The 22,113-nt window shown below is 35.0% G+C and overlaps 1 protein-coding gene across 5 annotated transcripts in view; it reads right to left on the bottom strand.

The window, feature by feature from the left end:
- Positions 1–22,113, bottom strand: part of PMS1 (PMS1 homolog 1, mismatch repair system component) — a 91,264-nt gene that overhangs the window by 35,585 nt on the left and 33,566 nt on the right. For all 5 annotated transcript variants that reach the window (XM_037523698.2, XM_037523695.2, XM_037523696.2 and 2 more), the window contains 2 exons: positions 19,964–20,066; positions 6,557–6,720 (listed from right to left, as the gene is read on the bottom strand). In XM_037523698.2, coding sequence (XP_037379595.1) covers positions 6,557–6,720; positions 19,964–20,066 — 267 coding nt within the window. The remainder of the gene's footprint in view (positions 1–6,556; positions 6,721–19,963; positions 20,067–22,113) is intronic.

Genomic DNA, 22,113 nt, shown 5'->3' with positions numbered 1-22,113 from the left:
CCTCCTCCTTGCCTGCCTGTGACTATGCACGTGTTTCTTTTTTTTTTCTTTTTTCTTTCCCTAATAAACTTGTTCTTTTAAAACATAAAATAAGCGAAAACAATTGGTCCAGCAATTAATAATAAAAAGGCCTGCCAGCAAGTTAAATCTTCACTATTATTCAGGCAATTAAGATTCATTTTCAAAAATTTTAATTACTAAAAATAAAGCAATAAACTGGTAATTAAAAATGAAGGATCTAGAAGAAACTCAATTTCTAAATACTATATTTTCTATAACGAAGTGTTTAGTTTGATTTCCCCACCATTTCATCAACCCTCTATTATTTCTTAAAAGAGATTTTTCTCTGCACTTCCTAAAGTATTATATATTTTGTCTTTAGGCTGAAAGTTTAACATGAGCTAAAAATACATGCACAAACCCCCATATATTGTCTATCTAGGTCACACAAAGTTGGAGCATCTGGATGTGCCAAGTAAGAATCTGACTCTTGTCAGTATGATGACAGTGCAAAAACACCTCGATCAAAAATATATTATTACATTCACACCATGTAATTGATTGACGTTAGCCAAGTATATTTTGCCACTGTTGCAACTTCACTGACCTATAGTATTTGAAGTTAGAGGAGAATACTCAGTATTTTATTATTAAATCTCAATTGTGAAGGCAGTTTGTGAAAGTAGGGAAAAGAAGGTAGCACAGAGGTGATGGTCAAGTAACTAAAAAAAATGCAGTGCCATTAAGGCTAGCTGAGTAAAGGCATGAAATGAATATGAAATATGAAATAAAATGTGGAATATAAATATGAAATAAAAATTAACCATATTGGTTTAGTACAACGAAACTTTTGATGCAAATTGGATGCACAAGTATACCAAGAAGTTCACATTTGAATTTCTTAAACGTCATGTTTTAACTTCTTCAGATCTTATAAGTTAATATAACTGGATCTGCATTTACAGCTATCTTCTCCTAGATAAATATATGAACAGAAAAGAGAGATTTGGGATTTGGGGTGGTAGCTAGATCTGAGTCAGAGATCAGGGGAGAGTAACAGAATGAAGATAAATATTTAGTAGTCCTCAATGTAAAAATGTTATCTAAAGTCAGGAAACTGAATAAATATAGTAAGAATATAAAAAACTAGATAAAGGTAAATGAGATTTCATCTGTTCAGAGCAAGTAAGAAATTTTATATGGGGGTAAGACCTATTTTCACACACTGAATATCTCAGCATCAGCTTCAACCTAATCAAGATATTTGTTAAATATCCACAAAAAGATCCACATCAAAAGACACCCACCATGAAGTCTTGCCCGGCCATTTTAGTCTGAAGTAATTTTTTCCTTTTCTTAAATCCCATAGCATTTACAGATATCATTTGACAACCATTCAACAATGTTTTCATTATTCTTTTCATTAATTTAAATGTTTATACACTTTCACATCTTACCTCCTCACTTGTACTGTGAGCTCTTACAGAGTAAGCCATACAATAATATTCCATAGAACCTACTCAAAAACTGTTTCTAGTAGGTGTGAAGAAGCCATAGAAAAGGAGAATGAATGCAGCATTAAAAATTAAGAGAGATCTAGACTTCAGTTCTAAACTTCAGTTGCTATATCAACATCAATATTATGCAATCCCTTCCAATCCTTGGATCTCATAAAGTAAAATGGGAGGGGTAGGAACAAAAACACTCTACTAAAAATTTCGAGGCAGGGCAAAAAAGATTTTCAGTGGTTCCTTTCAACTTGTAAAGATGTGGGATGCTTCTACCTCCTATTATTTTATGACTTGATATGAATCATTTCATTAGAACTGCTAAGTTACAGAAATTTAAATTGTAAAGAAAGAAATCAAAGTGCTAAAGCTGTATGTAGACATCCTTAAAATCAAAGTTTTAGAGTTGAAAGGGTCTTAGAAATCATCTGATCAACTTTTATTGGCCTACACTCAAAAAGTCAGATTTTGTAAAAGACTCAGGTAATTACTGATCAGAAGAGATGTCTACTGTGTTGGAATAGAGAAATGTATCAGGATAAAGAGTAAGCGAGCATATAAAATGTATTTGGTTAGAGGACCTGTAAAAGAATAATTATATGGTTCTACTTAGTTAAATTAAGAGAAATATATTAAACTGTGAATATTGGTGACTGTCAAGTGTTTCCCCACATTGCTGTATTCATAGAAAATCTTTATATATTTCTTTTACATAGTCATTTATATATTACCTTTATACAGTCCTAATGAACACGTGTCAGTTACATAGATTCCAGCAAAGGAAATAGACTAGAATAGTATGTATACTATGTATACAAGGGACCCTATAATCTGTAAAAATATAACAGGTTACTAGGAAATATGAAAGGATGATGTCTCAAAAATGGTTTTGCTTCATGAATTAGTATTATGAGGAGTGTGAAAACGGTCAGAGTGGTCAAAAATTATGCTTTATAAATTTATGTTTTTTGATTTTAGCACTACCTAATTTGTTTTGTATTCTGCTATGTACTAAGTGAGAATTATAGGGAAGAGAAACAAATAAGATGCAGTTCTTCATCCCACAAAAAGCTGTTGAGAAGGGGAGATAGAATGCAAGTCATTGCCGACAATACAAAAATGACACAATAGGAATATGTAGAAAATGCTACGAAAAACTTCAGGAGTAACTAAATCTTGATGGAAGACAGAAGACTTCATACTTTAACAGTATGGATAAATATCAAAATCAAATCAACTACACTAAAATTTTACTTATATATATGTGTCTCATCTTTTGTATGGAATTCTTAACAGAAGTTAGGTGAAAGTAAAACAATACAAAAAAGAAAACATGAGAACTATTTAAAATTTTTTAGTTATCAGTAGCTTATGAGGAAAAAAAAACAACAAAAAATCCCCAAATAACCCAACCGACCAATAAATCATGACTGATAATGTTCCAAGCAAACCTTAAACTATATCAGAAGGGATTTACACCTCTAATGATTCTTTAAAAAGAGCAAAAATAAAACCCATCCAAACTTTAAAAGGTGGCACTGGAAGAATAATTTCTATATAAGAAAGCCAGATTTGAATCACAGTCCTGAATTAGAAGGTCTATTTGACTATATTGTCTTCATACCATAGCTGGGACATGGGAGAAAAACCTGGAGATGACCCTTTCACACTATTTCAATCCTGGGTCGTGGGCCTCCCCGGTGGCACAGCGGTTGAGCGCTGGGTTACGAAGCTGCCCGTGGCCTCTGCGGCGCCGGTTCGATCCCCAGCTGCTCCCCGGCCACCTGAGGAGGGTCCCACATGGTGCGCAGACCTCTCCTGCCGCCCGCTGCTCCCCTCAGCAGTGTACTTCGGTCCTTCTGCCTGCTCTGCTCCCCGCTCTGGCTCTGGTGAATTCTCTCACCCTCCCGCGCTTCTGACTGTACCCAGTGCATGTGTAAACAGAACAAACAAAACAAATAAATAAAGGCCTCCTCGGTGACGCAAGGGGTTAAGTACTGCACTATGAAGCAATCCGAAGCCTCTGCAGCACGAGTTCAATCCCCAGTTGGTGGACTGAATCCCCAGTGTCAATCACCAGTGTTCAATCGCCAGTGTCTAGCCAGCTGCTCCCCTCAGCAGTGTATTTCCCTCAGTCTGCCTATTCTGTTCCCCACTCTGTCTCAGGTGGATCCTCTCACCACCCCCCACCCCGCATCTCTGGCCTGTACCCCAGCTCTTGTATGCATAAATAAATAAATCTTAAAATAAAATAAAAAAGAAGTATGTGCTTTATGTTAAAAAAAGAAGAGAGAGAGATCCCAGAAGCTTACAGTGACATGACCTGCAGATGGGTTAGGAGGGGGAGAAATTTCTTAAAATATTTTTCTTTCTTTTCTAACAACTAAACACTCTTGTGTCAATGATATCCAATTCAGCTTTTGCAATAGCAGTGGGACTCTATCAAGATAAAATTCAGTTCCAACCAATTTTTAAAAGCACACATGATATTTCAGAAAAAGTAAGATAATCACAAGTTAGTATCAAGTACAAATATTATCCTTTATTTAAAATCACACATTTAACATATGCCCTGAAGTAACAGTCTGCCAAATAATTCATGTACATATGAAATAATCTAAGAAAACTATGTTGGTTTCAGGTATTATCACATTGGGTGAAAAAAAAAACCTAATTCTGGGAAATAAGTACTTTATAAATGAAAGCATATACATCAGGACCTCAAAGGATTTCAGTTATCACAACTAATGCTGAAAACTATAGTGTTTGTCCAATAAATGGCTCTAGCATTTCTCCAAATAATATCAACTTTAAATAAACTCACTGAATTCACTTGTAAATTATTTCCCTTTGGCTGTCTCATTATTCAATATGCTTTCAAGGAACATGGTGATGAAAGAAGAAAAATACCTCTTTCTAACATAACCATACTGGCAAGAACATCAACATTATCAGTATTCAAAGAATGTCTTGGCAGGTTAAACCTTCATAAAAGAAGGAACACTATCTAATCCAAGATGTCAAAATAGCAATAGTACTTCTCATATTATGTGCAATTTGATTGTTTCTAATGCAGAAAAAAATATCTACAAAAAGAAAAGATGCCAATAGTTATGGTTAAATGTTAAGTAAAGACAAAAAAGTTCTTCAAAAAAGCACATAAAGAATGATAAAAGCATGGTTAAAAGAAAAAGGCTAACAGCAGAGTAGGACTCAATGGTCAAAGAGATTTATGATAATGTGCCATCATAATTTTGGGAGATTTAACAGTACAATTAAACAGCATGTTTAAAAATAAAAAAGTAGAGAAATAATTTGTACTAAGAGAAAAAAGTTTAAAGGTACACTGCTTGTTTTAATTCAGTCCATGATTTCCTCGGGTAGTCATAACTAATACTTAGTTTTATTATAAGATATTTAATAATCTTACATTACTTTCACGATATAACACTTTCAACATACCCTGCTAGATTTGACAGCTTCTGAAATTACTGAAAGCTATAAGGAGTATGTGTTTGTTCAATATAAGTTCAGATATGGGGGCCTTCCAAGAATTAAAAAAATGCAGTGTATTACATTCCATTCTAAAAAGAAAATGTATACACTGATGATCTTGAAGATATATCTTGATATTTGGCTTTAAACACTCATTTCTATTACAAATAGCAATAATCTTGTTCTGTTCTTTAGTTACATACTCTTACTCAAAACTTGTTAGTTGTACTAACTTTTCTGTCATAAATATGTAATTCCTACCTTCATATTTTCCATTTCCCATATGCTTTCCCTTCCTGATCATTGCTTCTTCTGCCCTTAATCTTTTCTCAACTTGAGCACATTTAACTTTTAATTACTAAATGACCTTTGGTATTAACAATATCAGGATGAGTCTCCATCCATCAAAACTGCAAGAAATCAAAGCATGGTAGAGCTGGAAAGGATCTCAAGGTATCATTTGGTTGAACTTTATGCCAGGAGGAACAGGTGGCTGATGATTCTAAATATCTTTCTTTCTCTTTTATTTTTTAAGCTTTTGATCATAATGCTCTACCACAGTTTGGTTTTATGCAGAACCTTCTCAATAACAAGTAAAAATGCATGAAGTAGAAAGAAAAATAAAGGACTATGACATCAGCACTATTACATACTATACACTATGAAATAATTCCTTTGATCACTCTGACCTTCACATTCAGATAGAAATAATGCTTACTCAGTTACTGTACATGCTCTGAACATTGGAGAAAAACTATACAAATGCACTGTTGCAGTAAAATGAGTAAAGAACAAAGTAGAAAGTAAAGAACACTGCAACAATTTTCTAGCTGTGCAATAGTGAGCAAAATATTAAACTTCTGAGTTCCTTTCAGAGAACAACTACAAAACTGATATAACATCTACTTCACTCAGTTATTGCTATGGATTTCAATGGTTTATGTACCTACACTAAGTCTCAGCATTGCGTAGGGCTTCAACAGATGTTAACTCCCCATCAGGTCTTCATACTTCTGTGTGGGTCTGCTTTCCTTCCATTAAGTATTTCAAGATGCACATGTAGAATTTTATTAAAAAAAAAAAAATAGAATAATCTGAAAATACCTAAGCCTTTCTTTTCCCTAAAATTCATCCTGCAACAGCCAAAAAAAAAAAAAAAAATCCCTTTAGCCCTGTTTTGAAAAATGAAAAGGAGGTACATTTCTTTCAAAATAAAAAAGGGGGGATAAAACCTCTTTTAAAGAAGAAACAGACTAGAGGTGAAAATGTTACTAAACTGTGAACTCCTTAAAGGAAAAGAACATGTCATACTGATTTTTATATTTCTTGAATAGAATAGTTTGTTGGTGATATCACTGCTCCAAGAAATTAAGAAATCAAATGTTCAATCAGATTTCACATGGATATTAATGAATTTCAGATGCCCTTTATATAATAAAGATAAAACTAAACAAATGTTAACAAATTTTAGATTTTAATATTTCATTGATTTAAATAAAACACACTACACCTTTATTATATATCAAAAACCATAAAAGTACAATAATGCTTACCTTGTTATGTACAAACATAATCCTCAAGTCAGGTTTAAGTATACCATAGCTTATGAGGAGATCTTGGACCTTTTTTAATTCATCTTTACATTTTTTAGCAGTTGAGTAAAACTGCTTTCTTACAGGTAGATTCTTAAACAATCTTAAAGCTGTTACAGTTGTACCTGTTGGTAGATAAGAGGTCATATGTATAGATGTGGAAGGAACTTCACAGATTTTCAAGTCCATATATCATCGGTAATTACCCCCCCTCCATCACTGAAGACCAGTCCACCTCCCAACTCTGAGAACCCAAAAAAACTTTGAATTTGCAAACTGTTCTGATCTGCTACTCTTCTATTTGTAATACAACTATATAGTTTGAGCTCTTCTATGTGGTCTTAACAAGAAAAATCTTATTTCTACCATTGCAGAGAAACATGGGTTTACCAGAATATGGTATCTTAATAAATATATCAGTATTCAAACCACCTGTGGATGAAGCTTACTCTGCACTTTAGTGGTTCAAGGCTACACAGCACATGTGATAAATATTTCCCTATATTTTTTTTTTACTATTTAAAATGCTTTGTTGAAAACATTTTCTCACTATATTTAAATTAAAATGATTTGCAGCTTTTTTTTAAATTTTATTTTTATATATTCCCCATACAATTGCAAGCCCCCATTCTGACCCCAATCCCTCCCCTCCCCAGCCCCCCCAGCCCTCATGGAGTGTCTCTGGTTCATAGTTGTTTGTTGATTATGATTTTCACTTTCTTATAGTTATTCATTTTCCTGGTCCCTTATTTAAGTTTTCTAGATTCCTGCTATGAGTGAGACCATCCGGTATTTTTCTTTTTCTTTCTGGCTTATTTCGCTGGGCATGATTCCTTCCAGCGCCATCCATGTTGCTGCAAAATGCATGTGTTTATCTTTTTTGAATGCTGAGTAATATTCCATGGTGATTTGCAGTTTTTAATCTGAAACTGCTCTGGCATTAAGATTTAACAGCCTTGTGGCCCAGAGGGTTTAGGTGCCACCCATTACTAATTTCCCAATGCTCTTGAAGCACATTAGCCATGTCCTCCTCCACTGGAAATCCTTGTGGCAACTAAGGGGCTTCATTCTTATCAAATGTTTAACTACTTTCAGTTATGCATTCACTGAAGGGATATTCTTATGAACTTGAGGAGTATGTGCTTTTTCTAATCCAAGCATCTTTATTACAAATTTTTCAACATATGGATGTGTTTTTGTACTTCTTATTCTATAGCAGAGTAGCCTAAGAGGGTGCAGTGGATCCCGATCATAGTTTTCATGATCTTCAGGTGAAGTCTGAAACACTTTATCTGGATTTCTTGACTTAGTAAACTTGTGATGAATCCAATCTGCACAAATGAGATACTCCATACCTCTTCTCAGTCTGGGCATCTCTGGAGTACTTAGTGCAAAATATCCCTGTTGTGCAGTGGTGACTGTTCTCCCTAGAGGCAACGACTGCTAAATGTTCAGGATGAACGTATACATCCAGGGGAAAGCTGAGTAGTACAAGGACCATCAAGAGCAATAGCACCAAAATGTCTTAAGTGAAATTTTCTGAAGTGAAATTGCTAATTGCCTGATCTAATTTTCTTCATCATCTGAATAACAAATACTCAAAATATAGAATAATCTAAAAGGTATTCTTTAAGTTGTGAATTTGCCTACAAAATTGAAATTAAGGTATAACAATTATACTGCCTAAATATCACGGTAATAATTAGCTTTGGTTAAAAAAAAGGGTGACCGGGACTGTATATTTTCTTATGAACATATATTGTTGTGCAGTAGCCCCTGCCGCTGAACGCCAATGACCTTATTGGAAAAGAGGGAGACTTTCACTCAAACACATAGTACATCTGAGTGAATAAGACCCCCTTCCCCTGTGCGCTGGACTGGACAGTCAATGACGGGTAAGATCAGGGGCAGACTAGAGAAGGCACTGGCTAGCCACATGTCTGCGACTCCTGAAGACCTAAGAGACAGGGCGCAGTCCCCGAGGGGCTTCATCATGATAAACTTTGGCGTTCACATCAAACAACGCCTACATGCCTATAAGCCTAATCTAGGCACTAAGCCCGCAGTAAAAACCCCTCCTTGGCATAAGAAAATGGCTGCTGCAGAGCGTAGCCTACAAACAAGCCTGATGGAATTACCCACAAAGCAGTTTAACCATTAACCAGATAGTCATTGTTTCTGAATAAGTAACAACTTAGCAACCTGTCTATAATTATACTATTTTTTCACTTACTTTACTTTTTCTTTATATGTGTGCAATCAGTTTCAGGAAATGCATAATAAAAAAAAATAGTGTGTGGCAATAGTAGTTTTAAAATAATCATAATATTTCTCACATGAGACAACACCACAAAAATTAAAATGCTTACGTAGAGAATATATTGCTCGTGATCACTAAAAGTAAAAGGTAGCAGTAGTTAAATATTAATGCTTTCTGATAATTGTGGTTTTGGGAAACAAAACAAGAAAAGCTAGCTTAAAGAATACTGTTCTGTGTAATCAAAAATAATTGTGTAGATTCAGTACCCTGAGATTGTTTACTGTGCCATGCCATGAAACATCGATCACATGAACATGAATAATGAAGTAGATGTCTTATGCATTACTAAGCATTTTATGCTGAGAAAGAATTAACTTGTATGAAATCATCCATTGTTAAAAAAGGTATAAAAGTGTATAATGATTTTGGGCAAATTACATTCAGATCTTCACTCTTGAAGTGTGTCTGTCTGTCATTTATGCGCCAAATCCTTGACCATCCTGCACGAGTTTCACATCCCTGGGACAGCCTTGCCAGTCTACCACTGCACTGGTCCGCGGCACTGTTGTTTTTTTTTAAATTTTTTTTTTAAAGATTTATTTATTTATTTATATAAGCACTGGATACAATCAGAAGTGCAGGAGGGTGAGAGAATTCACCAGAGCTCGAGCGGGGAACACAACAGGCAGCCTGACGAAATACACTGCTGAGGGGAGCAGCGGGCGCAGCAGGAGAGGTCTGTTGCACCATGTGGGACCCTCGCCAGCGGCCGGGGATGGAACCGGGGCTGCAGAGGCTGCTGGCAGCTTCGCAGCCCAGCGCTCAACCACTGCGCCACCAGAGGAGGCCCTGAACATATACTGTTAAGTCTATGTTTTCAAATACTAAGGAACTTTTAAAACTACCAGTCACAGGTTCATTCAAATCAGTCTTCCCATGTGTATAGTCAGTTGAGAAACAATGCACTTAGAAGTCAAAAAATCAATTTAGAGTAGCGTTTCTCAACCATGGCACTATTACATTTGTTGTGCCATATTTCATTTCTCTCTTTATTTTTGCCAGACACTGAGCATTTAAAAAAAAAAAAAAAAAAGATACTAAGCAGATATTTCCCCCCAGAGGAGGCACTTCATTTCCCATGTCATAAAGCAGCCAGAGTAAAAAGCCTATCTCTTCAGTAGTATTACAGTTAGCTGGTGGTTAGAGCTGAGTTGCCTGTGTTTAGTTCTAGCTCTCTTCTAGTTTCAAATGTCTTGAGCATTAAATCAGATCTGTCTTTGAGGAAGAATTTGGGAATTTAAGCACTCTAAGATTTTAAGGTCTTTTTTTTCTCTTTCCAGTTCAGTCCCAAATTTCTTCATCATTGCTTACTCAGCAGAAGTTTTGATAAGATTTGGTATATGAGGTGAATTAGCACCATGTTTGAGGATCCCATCTTCCAATCTGTCATGTCAGCTTACATGTAGCTACTAAAAGTTCAGCTGGTTTCTCCTAGGGTATAAAAAAATCAAAGAGCAGGCTTGCTCCTTTGTCTACCTATTCCTCTAAACTCAGTTAATGTTCCCAAGAATGCAAATGGCCACCAGTTTTCTTCTTGTCTAGGAAGGAGTCACTGTTCTCTTGAACAAAAGTTCATTCAAACTTCATGCCACAGATTTTCAATGGACTGTTTCAAAAATGCAAGCTTTCCCCTCATGACCATATACCAAAAAACGTTTTCTTGAAATTTAATATAGTCATTATTTTTCTCTTACTGAAAGGTTATATTCCTACTCCTTCTTACTTACCATCTTCAAACTTGAAGTTTCTGAAAAACTTGCTAATCTACCTCCAATCAGTTGGTGTCTTCATTTTTTTACTATCATTACTTAATTACTTATATCTGTTCTCCACTAGACTGTGAAAAATAGACTGGCATCTAACTGTAGCTGTGGACAAATGATGGAAAGAACGGCAAGCACCAATCAATAGAGCAAAATATAAATGTGTTTACAAAAGGAAAATATATGTTGATTTTAATATATGTTATGCATCAAAGACCAAATCTATATTGATGTTACTGTTTCAGTGGCCAAAAAAAAAAAAATTGAGGATTACCAAAATAATCACAATTATATGTTTGAATAAAACTTAATAATGGAAAGGGGCGGAGCAACATAGTGGCGAGGAGACGCTGCGAGTAAGACCTCCCATTAAAAAAAAGTTAATAGGGAAGAAAAGCGGCAGGATAATGAAGCTGGCAAGAGGGAAGAAACAGATAACATTCAAAGGAAAGCCAATCAGGCTGACATCAGACTTCTCTGAAGAAACACTATGGGCAAGGAGAGAGTGGAGGGACATAGTCAACAGACTCCAAGAAAACAGATGCCAACCAAGAATACTCTATCCCGCAAAGTTCTCCTTCCTCTATGAAGAAAGAATAAGGACCTTCCCAGACAAACAGAAACTCTGGAATTTCATTATGACTAAACCCCCACTCCAAAAAATACTACAAGGAATCCTAAAGCCAGAACCTCAGAGGGACGAATAACAACGAAAGAAGGCCAAAAAAAAAGTTATTAAAAGAATAAATAAATAAAATCAAAGGAAAGACAAACACAATGGCAAATACAAATGCTAACATATCAATATTAACTCTAAATGTAAATGGACTAAACTTTTCAATAAAAAGACACAGAGTTGCAGCCTGGATTAAGAAACAAAACCCAACCTTTTGCTGTCTCCAGGAAACACATTTAGCTACAAAAGATAAAAATAGTCTCAAAGTTAAAGGATGGAAAACAATCCTACAAGCAAATGGACCAAAAAAGAAAGCAGGAACAGCTATACTTATATCAGATAAAACAGACTTCAAACTCAAAAAAATAAAAAGAGACCCCAATGGTCACTACATTATGATCAAGGGGACAATACTTCAAGAAGAAATAACACTCATTAACATATACTCACCTAACGAAGGAGCACCAAAATATATCAGACAACTATTGTCATCTCTGAAAACAGATATCAGAGAAAACACATACATAGTGGGAGACTTCAACACACCACTATCAACAATGGATAGATCAACAAGACAAAAAAATAAGTAAAGAAACTAAAGCTCTAAATAAGGACCTAGAGCATTTGGGCTTAACAGACATCTATAGAACACTAAACCCCAAAAAAACAGAGTACACATTTTTCTCAAGCACACACGGATCATTCTCCAGGATCGATCACATACTGGGGCACAAGACAAACATCCACAGATACACCAAGACTGAAATCATATCAACCATCTTTTCTGACCATGAAGGCATCAAACTAGAAATAAACCATAAAAAGAAGGCAAGGAACTTTCCTACCTCATGGAGATTAAAAACCACACTACTGGAAGACCACTGGACTAATGAGGAGATCAAAGAAGAAATTAAAAAATTCTTTGAATTGAACGACAAGGAGGAGACCAATATCCTAAATGTATGGGATGCAGCAAAAGCAGTAATAAGAGGAAAATATATAGCAATAGAAGCTCACATCAAGAAACAAGAAAGAACTCAAAGAAACAACCTAATCTCGAAGCTCAAAGATCTAGAAAAAGAACAACAAAAAAACCCCAAAACCAGTAGAAGAAAAGAAATAATAAAAAACCAAAGCAGAAATAAATGAAATAGAAACTAAAAAAAAATCCAAAAAATTAATGAAACCAAGAGCTGGTTCTTTGAAAAAATAAATAGACAAACCCCTAGCCAGGCTCACAAAGGAAAAAAGGGAGAAAGCACAAATAAACAGGATCACAAATGAAAGAGGAGAAATCACAACAGACACAGCAGAAATCAAAAGAATAATCAGTAACTACTATGAACAGTTGTATGGAAACAAGTTCAACAATCTAGAGGAGATGGACAAATTCCTACAACTCTACAATCACCCAAAGCTAGATAAAGAAGAAATAGAACACCTAAACAGAACAATTACAAGCAGCGAAATTGAAATGGTAATCAAAAACCTCCCCAAAAACAAAAGCCCAGGACCTGATGGATTTCCAAATGAATTCTACCAAACATTCAGAGATGAATTAGTGCCTACCCTTCACAAACTCTTTCAAAAAATTGAGAAGGAAGGGACAATACCAAACACGTTCTATGAAGCCAACATTACACTAATACCAAAACCGAATAAGGACAACACAAAAAAGGAAAATTACAGGCCAATCCCCCTAATGAACACTGATGCAAAAATCCTCAATAAAATTTTAGCTATCAGAATCCAACAATGTATCCATAAGATAATTCACCACGACCAAGTAGGATTCATTCCAGGGACACAAGGATGGTTCAACATCCGAAAATCAATCAACGTTATCCAACACATCAACAAAATGAAATATAAAAACCATATGATAATATCAATAGATGCTGAGAAAGCTTTCGACAAAGTGCAACACCCATTCATGATAAAAGCCCTTGAAATTCTTGGGATACAAGGAACATACCTCAACATCATAAAGGCCATCTATGACAAGCCAACAGCCAGTATCATTCTCAATGGTGAAAAGCTGAAAGCAATTCCATTAAGATCTGGAACAAGACAAGGATGTCCACTCTCACCACTGCTCTTCAATATAATATTGGAAGTCCTAGCCAGAGCAATAAGACAAGAGAAAGACATCCAAGGAATCCAAATAGGAAAAGAAGAAGTCAAACTATCACTATTTGCAGATGATATGATAATATACATAGAGAACCCCAAAAACTCCACAGAAAAACTAATTCAACTCATCAATCAGTTCAGTAAAGTGGCAGGATACAAAATCAACACGCAAAAGTCAGTAGCCTTCCTATACACAAACAATAAATCTGAAGAAGAAATCAAAAAAACCATCCCTTTTATTATTGAAACAAAAAAAATCAAATATTTGGGAATAAATCTAACAAAAGAGGTAAAGGACCTATACAAAGAAAACTATAAAACACTGTTAAAAGAAATAGAAGAAGACACAAAGAAATGGAAAGACATCCCCTGCTCATGGATTGGAAGAATAAACATTATTAAAATGGCCATCCTACCAAAAGCAATAGACAGATTCAATGCTATTCCAATCAAAATTTCAATGTCATTCTTCAAAGAAATAGAACAATTATTGATGAAATTCATATGGAATCACAAAAAACCCCGAATAGCCAAAGCTCTCCTGAAAAAAAGAGAAGGGAATGGAGGCATCACACTCCAGACTTCAAACTCTACTACAAAGCCATAATCATCAAAACTGCATGGTATTGAAACAAGAACAGACATACAGACCAATGGAATCGAATAGAAAATCCAGAAATAAACCCACAGATTTATGGTTAACTAATCTTTGACAAAGGAGCAAAGACTATGCATTGGAGCAAAGAAAGTTTGTTCAATAAATGGTGCTGGGAAAACTGGGTCGCTACATGCAAAAGAATGAAGCTTGACCACTACCTCACACCATACACAAAAATCAACTCAAAATGGATTAAAGAACTAGACATAAGACCTGAAACCATAAAATATATAGAAGGAAATATAGGCGAAACACTACGTGATTTGCACATCAAAGACATCTTTACAGACACATCACCCAAAGCAGTGATAGTGAAGACAAAGATAAACAGCTGGGACTACATCAAATTAAAGAGCTTCTGTACAGCAAAAGAGACAATAACAAAAACAAAGAGAAACCCCACCAACTGGGAGAACATTTTTGCACACAACACTAATGATAAAGGACTGATCACAAAAATCTGCAAAGAGCTGATGAGACTCAGCAACAACAAAGAAAATAACCCAGTCAAAAAATGGGCAGAAGAGCTAAAAAGAAACTTCTCTGAAGAGGAAATTCAAATGGCCAACAGGCATATGAAAAAAATGTTCAACATCACTTGTAATCAGGGAAATGCAAATCAAAACTACCATGAGATACCATCTCACACCAGTGAGAATGGCACATATTAAAAAAACTAGCAACAACAAATGTTGGCGAGGGTGTGGAGAAAAAGGAACTCTTCTGCACTGCTGGTGGGATTGCAAACTGGTCCAACCACTATGGAGAGCTGTGTGGAGATTTCTGGACCTACTAAACATAGAGCTTCCATATGATCCAGCAATTCCATTCCTACGTCGTTACCCAAAGGACACAGAAACATCCATTCCAAAGAACATCTGCACCCCTATGTTTATAGCAGCACTATTTACAATAGCTAAGCTTTGGAAACAGCCCAAATGCCCAAAAATAGATGACTGGATCAAGAAGATGTGGTACATATATACCATGGAATATTACTCAGCATTCAAAAAAGATAAACACATGCAATTTGCAGCAACATGGATGGCGCTGGAAGGGATCATGCTCAGCAAAATAAGCCAAAAAGAAAAAGAAAAATACCGGATGGTCTCACTCATAGCAGGAATCTAGAAAACTTAAATAAGGGACCAGGAAAATGAATAACTATAAGAAAGTGAAAATCAAAATCAACAAAAAACTATGAACCAGAGACACTTTTTGGGGGTGAGGGGCGGGAGGGGAGGGATTGGGACAGAATGGGGGGGCTGCAATTGTATGGGGAATATAAAAATAAAATTTATTATTAAAAAAAAACTTAATAATGGAAAACTCTGTTGATTCCAAATGAAATGTAGATCCTAAAAAAAAAAAAAGACCAAGTAACCTTGGCTAATAGGGAGGCGGCCCTAGTATACTATCATATTTTACAAGAGAACTGCTCAGCTAACTTTAGCACAATCTACAAACACCAGAGTTAAACTGTAACCCTATAATATGCTCCTTGTTATATTTTTATATGACCCTATGTTATGCCATTTATAAAGGCAGCTATTTATATTCTTAATGTAAAGAGGTGTGGCTACTGGAATATATCAAATCTTTCTTAAGCTACTTAATGAATAAAGTCCCAATCTCAATATGAAAAAAGAACATGATGCTCTACTCTAATAACATGATAGGGAAAGAAAATACCCTGACTAGAGTACTTCAGATATACTACTTTTGATATCTGAGAAATTCCTAAGGCAGAGTAGTAGGAGGTGTTAAAAAAAATATGTCTAGGAGGGTAAATCAATTTAGAAGGCTTAATACTGATTACAGAGGATATAAGGAATAGAAGTGATGACAGAAAAAAACATGACTAAAACAATTAAGTCAGAGTTCTTGGCAAAAGAATTTAAGAGCTGGAGACTTAGTTTTACATCTTAATTTTTAAAATATCTTAAAATAGAAGTGAACAGAAGGTAAGGGTAATTTAAAACGACATACTATCATTTTAAATGGTTAAATTAATCCATAAGATTTTTTCCTCCACCCATAAAAGCCAGAAATGGAAACTCCAGTAAACTATTTTTAAACATTTTAAAATATGTGTTTTAAAGGAGTAACAAATTTTCCAGTGCCTAAAATAATTTTAAGTTGTCCCTGCACCTATAGTTACACTATCTACAGGTATTATACTATCAGATGATAAAAAGAGAAACTGCTAAGCAAGGATGTTCACACTACAGCAGAAATTAATCTACAAGAACCTTAAATGCACAGGTATTAATTAGGGTGGTTGAACTGTAGTTTTATCTTACATAGAAAATATTTAAATGGAAGCTGAATGACAGCTGGTAGTGAAATGTGAGTCTGTGATTCACTCACTGAAAAACCATCAGCACTAAGGCAATCTACATGTAAAGGGCTTTTGAAAGTGTCTGTGGATTTTTATGTCCCCTTAGAGCAATCTGAAACAAATGGTTTGATTTTTTGTTTTACCAACCAATCAACTTTTTTTAGGAGAAAAAAGTGAGTAATGAAAGGTAATTACTAGTTTTAGAATTACTGACCTTCTAACTATGTTGTTGAAAATAAGGTGCACTGACTGCTGTAGAAATTCCTTTATATGCCTACATGCTATCACTCACTGAAAGGAGACTTACGTCAGCAAGAAAAGAAAAACCAGCAAATGGGCAATGATCAGTAAGATTCCACATTTAAGGATTGCTATGTCATGATTCCCATGGAGATGAATACAGAAAAACATGAGAAGTATGAGTGCTGCAAAGTCCTTGGCCATTCAGAGTAGACTACTACTAAGATGAAAATAAATGTTTAAGTTTTATAAGGTGACTAGATCACTTCAAAGTTCTCAACTGAACAGCCACTCAAATCTCTCTTAATGGTTTCCTAATTTGAGCTCTTAAGATCTGAGGTCACTATCAAAATGGCCATCCTACCAAAAGCAATCTACAGATTCAATGCTATTCCAATTAAAATTTCAATGTCATTCTTCAAAGAAACAGAGCAAATACTGATGAAATTCATATGGAGCTACCAAAACCCCTGAATAGCCAAAACCCTCCTGTAAAAAAAAAAAAGGGAATGGAAGCATCACTCGCCCAGATTTCAAACTATACTACAAAGCCATAATAATCAGAACTGCATGGTATTGAAACCAGAACAGATACATGGACCAATGGAACTGAATGAAAATCCAGAAATAAACCCACAGATCTATGGTCAACTAATCTTTGACAGAGGGGCAAAGAATATGCAATGGAGCAAAGAAAGTTTGTTCAATAAATGGTGCTGGGAAAACTGGGTCGCTACATGCAAAAGAATGAAGCTTGACTACTACCTCACACCATGCATAAAAACCAACTCAAAATGGATTAAAGAACTAGACATAAGACCTGAAACCATCAAATATATAGAAGGAAATATAGGCGAAACACTACATGACACGCACCTCAAAGACATCTTTACAGACGCATCATCCAAAGAAGTGATAGTGAAGGCAAAGATAAACAGCTGGGACTACATCAAATTAAAGAGCTTCTGCACAGCAAAAGAGACAATAACGAAAACAAAGAGAAACCCCATGGACTGGGAGAAAATTTTTGCACCCAACACTAATGTTGAAGGGCTGATCACAAAAATCTACAAAGAACTGATGAGACTCAACAAAAACATGGAAAATAATACAGTCAAAAAATGGGCACAAGAGCTAAAAAGAAACTTCTCCAAAGAGGAAATACAAATGGCCACCAGGCATATGAAAAAATGTTCAACGTCACTTGCAATCAGGGAAATGCAAATCAAAATTACCATGAGATACTATTTCACACTAGTGAGAATGACACATATTAAAAAAACTAGCAACAACAAATGTTGGTGAGGATGTGGAGAGACAGGAACTCTTCTGCACTGCTGGTGGGAGTGCAAACTGGTCCAACCACTATGGAAAGCTGTGTGGAGATTCCTCAACCTACTAAAGATAAAGCTTCCATATGATCCAGTAATTGCACTCCTAGGTATTTACCCAAAGGACACAGAAACATTAATTCCAAAGAGCACCTGCACCCCTATGTTTATAGCAGCACAATTTACGATAGCTAAGCTTTGGAAACAACCCAAATGCCCAAAAATAGATGACTGGATCAAGAAGATGTGGTACATATACACCATGGAATATTACTCAGCATTTAAAAAAGATAAACACATGCAATTTGCAGCAACATGGGTGGAGCTGGAAGGGATCATACTCAGCGAAATAAGCCAGAAAGAAAAAGAAAAATACCGGATGGTCTCACTCATAACAGGAATCTAGAAAACCTAAATAAGGGACCAGAAAAAAGAATAACTATAAGAAGACAAAAATCAAAATCCACAAACAACTATGAACCAGAGACACACTTTGGGGAGGGGCGGGGAAAGGAGGGATTGGGGTCAAAATCAGGGCGTTGCAATTGTATGGGGAATATAAAAATAAAATTAAAAAAAAAAAAAGATTTGAAGTCAAGCATTTCTGGATAGGAACTATATTAAAAACCAACTTTTATTTGTCCTAACCTTCAACATACAAAAAAATAAGAATCACAATCTATTATTTTTAATTAAAATATGTACAATATGGGCCTCCCCTGGTGGTGCAGCTGTTGAGCGCTGGGCTGCGAAGCTGCCTGCAGCCTTTGCAGTGCCGGTTCGATTCCCGGCCACCAGCAAGGGTCCCACATGGAGCGACAGATCTCTTCTGGCGCGCCCGCTGCTCCCCTCAGCAGTGTATTTCGTCAGTCTGCCTGTTCTGTTCTGTTCCCACTCTGGCTCTGGTGAATTTCCTCACCCTCCTGTGCTTCTGACTGTACCCAGTGCTTGTATAGATAAATAAATAAATCTTTAAAAAAAAAATATGTACAATATTATGTACATCAAATTAAATAGTACTAGACTGAGTTTATTTTCATTAATGAGGAAAAAGTGTTAGTGTGTTTTTTAGGAGCTCCTATTAATTCAAAATATTAATTCTTTTTGTACAAAAAGTAATCAGTAATTTTAAGATCCATAAAATGAAAGAATGAGAGAATTTAATATCAATATTGAGATACCAAAAAATTACATTTCAATGAAGAAAGACAACTAAATTGAAAAACAAAAATCTAGCAATTTAACCTTAAAACTAAAGGGAAGAAACTTTAGAAATAGGGGAACTTAAATGAGTCAATTATAAAGTAATAAAATTACACATGTATAAAATACTAAAAAATAAATTACAAAAGCAACAATAATTAATACATTTATTTGCTTTACCTAACACAGAAAAGAAGGAAGTAGGTGAGGGTATTAAATGAAACAGTATTTTCAATGGGTTGAAAGCTGTTGAAACTGAATGATATTCTCTTGTGCATATCTGAAGTTTTCTACAAGTAAACATTTTAAAATTATTTATTTAATGATAACATCTTGATATTATGGTTTATTGCCATGATTGCCAAATCAGTAATGTTTTGGGCATTTCAATAAAATGTTATCCTTCATATTTAAATAAGACATTAGTAATTTAACAGTAGCCAAAAAATTGCTCTTACAGTTCTTAATAGAAGAGTAATCTACATTGTTGTCCAAAGTCTTTCACACAGTTCTTCTTTGAGAACAACTTCAAGTATTTAAGAGATTGGTGGCTAATGTGAAGATTGACTGTTTATTTGAAAGTTAACTAGCTTTTATCAGGACTAAGACTAAAACAGAGGATTCAAATGTAAGGAGCAGTAATTTTTTTTTTTAAATGATTAAGATAAAAAAGGCAAAGAATACTACAAAGCTACTCTCTTACCTTGACTAAGATGTGAAGGTTTTTGAGAAATTATGTGGCCACTGCCATCTAAAGCATACTGGGTGCTAAAATTATCTGCAGCCGTCCTTGTTGTAATAAAAACCTGGAATATGAAAAAAATACTTCATGACTTCAAATATTATAGAAGGTTCATTATCAAATTAGATTTAAAATAATTACCATATATTTACTTAAGATTGATAAGAGTTTTATTTGGTAATTTCTTATGATTACTTCTCTTACAATATTCTTCAGAGTTATACTAATAAACAACAGACTAGCTTATGTTGTTGTGCTTCAAATTACTTATCTTCATCTTGAGTAAACTATTTTAAAACACTCACACATAAATCAGCATGCCTGAAATGGCCATGTGTATTATATGAACTATACCTATAAAATGAAATACTTTATCTGTATTAGGGAAACCTGTTTTTTAACAGACTATTGCCATAAACTGGTTGGAAAAGTGAATAATCCTTTTGTAAAATGATCATTCCCTCAATATTTTATATTCTGTATAAAACTGCACTTCTGTATTTTAAGTTAATGGCTCAAAACAGTAAGAAAATACAGATCATACACATTTATAGGCAATTTTTTCTTCACTGTGCTTTGAACTCATTTAATTATAAATTTTTAATTGATTAAAATATTTTTAACAAAAGGGAGTACAAAAAAGAATTTTATTTGGCATGAAAATATTTCCTAAGATGTTACACAGAAATGTAAATTTAAGAATGTCTCTACTCTCTTGAGAAATCCTTACCCTCAGCTTTTGTTTTACCTACCTCATGAGATTAGTAGGAGAGTGTATCAACAGTAAACCATGTCACTGTCAGGAAATACCAGAGGTGGAGAGTGGAGATGCTGGCAAGGAAAGCAGGGAGGATTCAGGAAAGGAGAGCTTCTTCACATTTTGGTGAGCTGTGATGACCCATCCTTGGACTCAAGAGTTAACTATCTTAAAATAAATCTATATAATTTACAAAGAAGTCAGAAAGATCCATCTCTACTGCCACAGCTTCTCTGGGTCAAGCCGAATTTACCTTTGATAGTTCTGTTGCTATCCCAACCTGCAGATTTACTACAGACAATGTGGCTTTAGAGAACATTGTGTGCCAGGAAACACCAGAGCCACCACACAATAAATATGTTTTCTATAGCTCATGGTATTATTATCTGAGCAATGTCTACAAAATCCTTACTAGGGGCATTGCCTCAAACTCTTATTTCTGTGATAAAAGTTCCCCCAAAAATCTGTATCTAAAACAGACAAATATATGAATGACTCTCTGAATACTCTTACATGACTGATCTACTTCCTCCAAAAATACAATCCATGATTCAAAAGTCGTGTAATTTAAAAAGCTTTCCTAATAACTAATCTTAATTTTCCCTGCTACATTCAACTCTACTGTGTGTCCAATAGTGATTTCCTCTGTTTGTTCAAATCAAAGAGGAAAGAAATTGCTAGAGATTTACCTTTTTTCCTGTCTCTAATTTAATTATTCCATGATTGTCCCTTTAAAAACAATTCTACATTTAACCAACCACTTCTCCAAAATGCCAAGGTCAACTGAATTCTATTTCTATTCTCCAAAGAGCCAGCCACCTGACCTAAAGTTGGTGTCACTGAGCAAAGGCAGCCCTGGAACTCTGAGTTCTAGTACTAGCTCTGCCAGTGGCTTGCTAGATGGTCCTGAATAAATGATTACAGTATCATCTTTAAGGGGAGGGTGATGATAAGATGAAGATGATGCTAATACTTTATAAGGTTACATGGGCTTTTGCTTTAACTACTTCAGAGCATTTTATGGGTATTAACTTGTTCATCCTTTAAACACATTAGTGAGTAGTAAATATACTCCATCCTAGAGAAATAATGTGAAGTGCTGAAAAGTAAAATAGGATCTTACTGGTCATAATGTAATAGTTATGTCAAAGTGAAAAATAGAACACAATATTGCTTTCCAACATTAAATGTTTTAAAATTAGGCTGTGTAGGGTACGATGAAAATTTATTTAGATGGAAATTCTTTGTAAAAGACAGTGAAGAATAACATACATATGCATGTTTCACAAATTCATGAAATACAGTGTGTTCCTCAGAGGAGGGAATTGTATTTCAAGAGTTCATTTCATCATAT

This window comes from Talpa occidentalis, unplaced genomic scaffold (assembly GCF_014898055.3).
Source record: "Talpa occidentalis isolate TD23 unplaced genomic scaffold, MPIMG_talOcc4v2.1 talOcc4.3, whole genome shotgun sequence".
Lineage (NCBI taxonomy): Eukaryota > Metazoa > Chordata > Mammalia > Eulipotyphla > Talpidae > Talpa > Talpa occidentalis.
The sequence above is the reverse complement of the archived record's forward strand: the minus strand, read 5'-3'. Positions and strand labels throughout refer to the sequence as shown.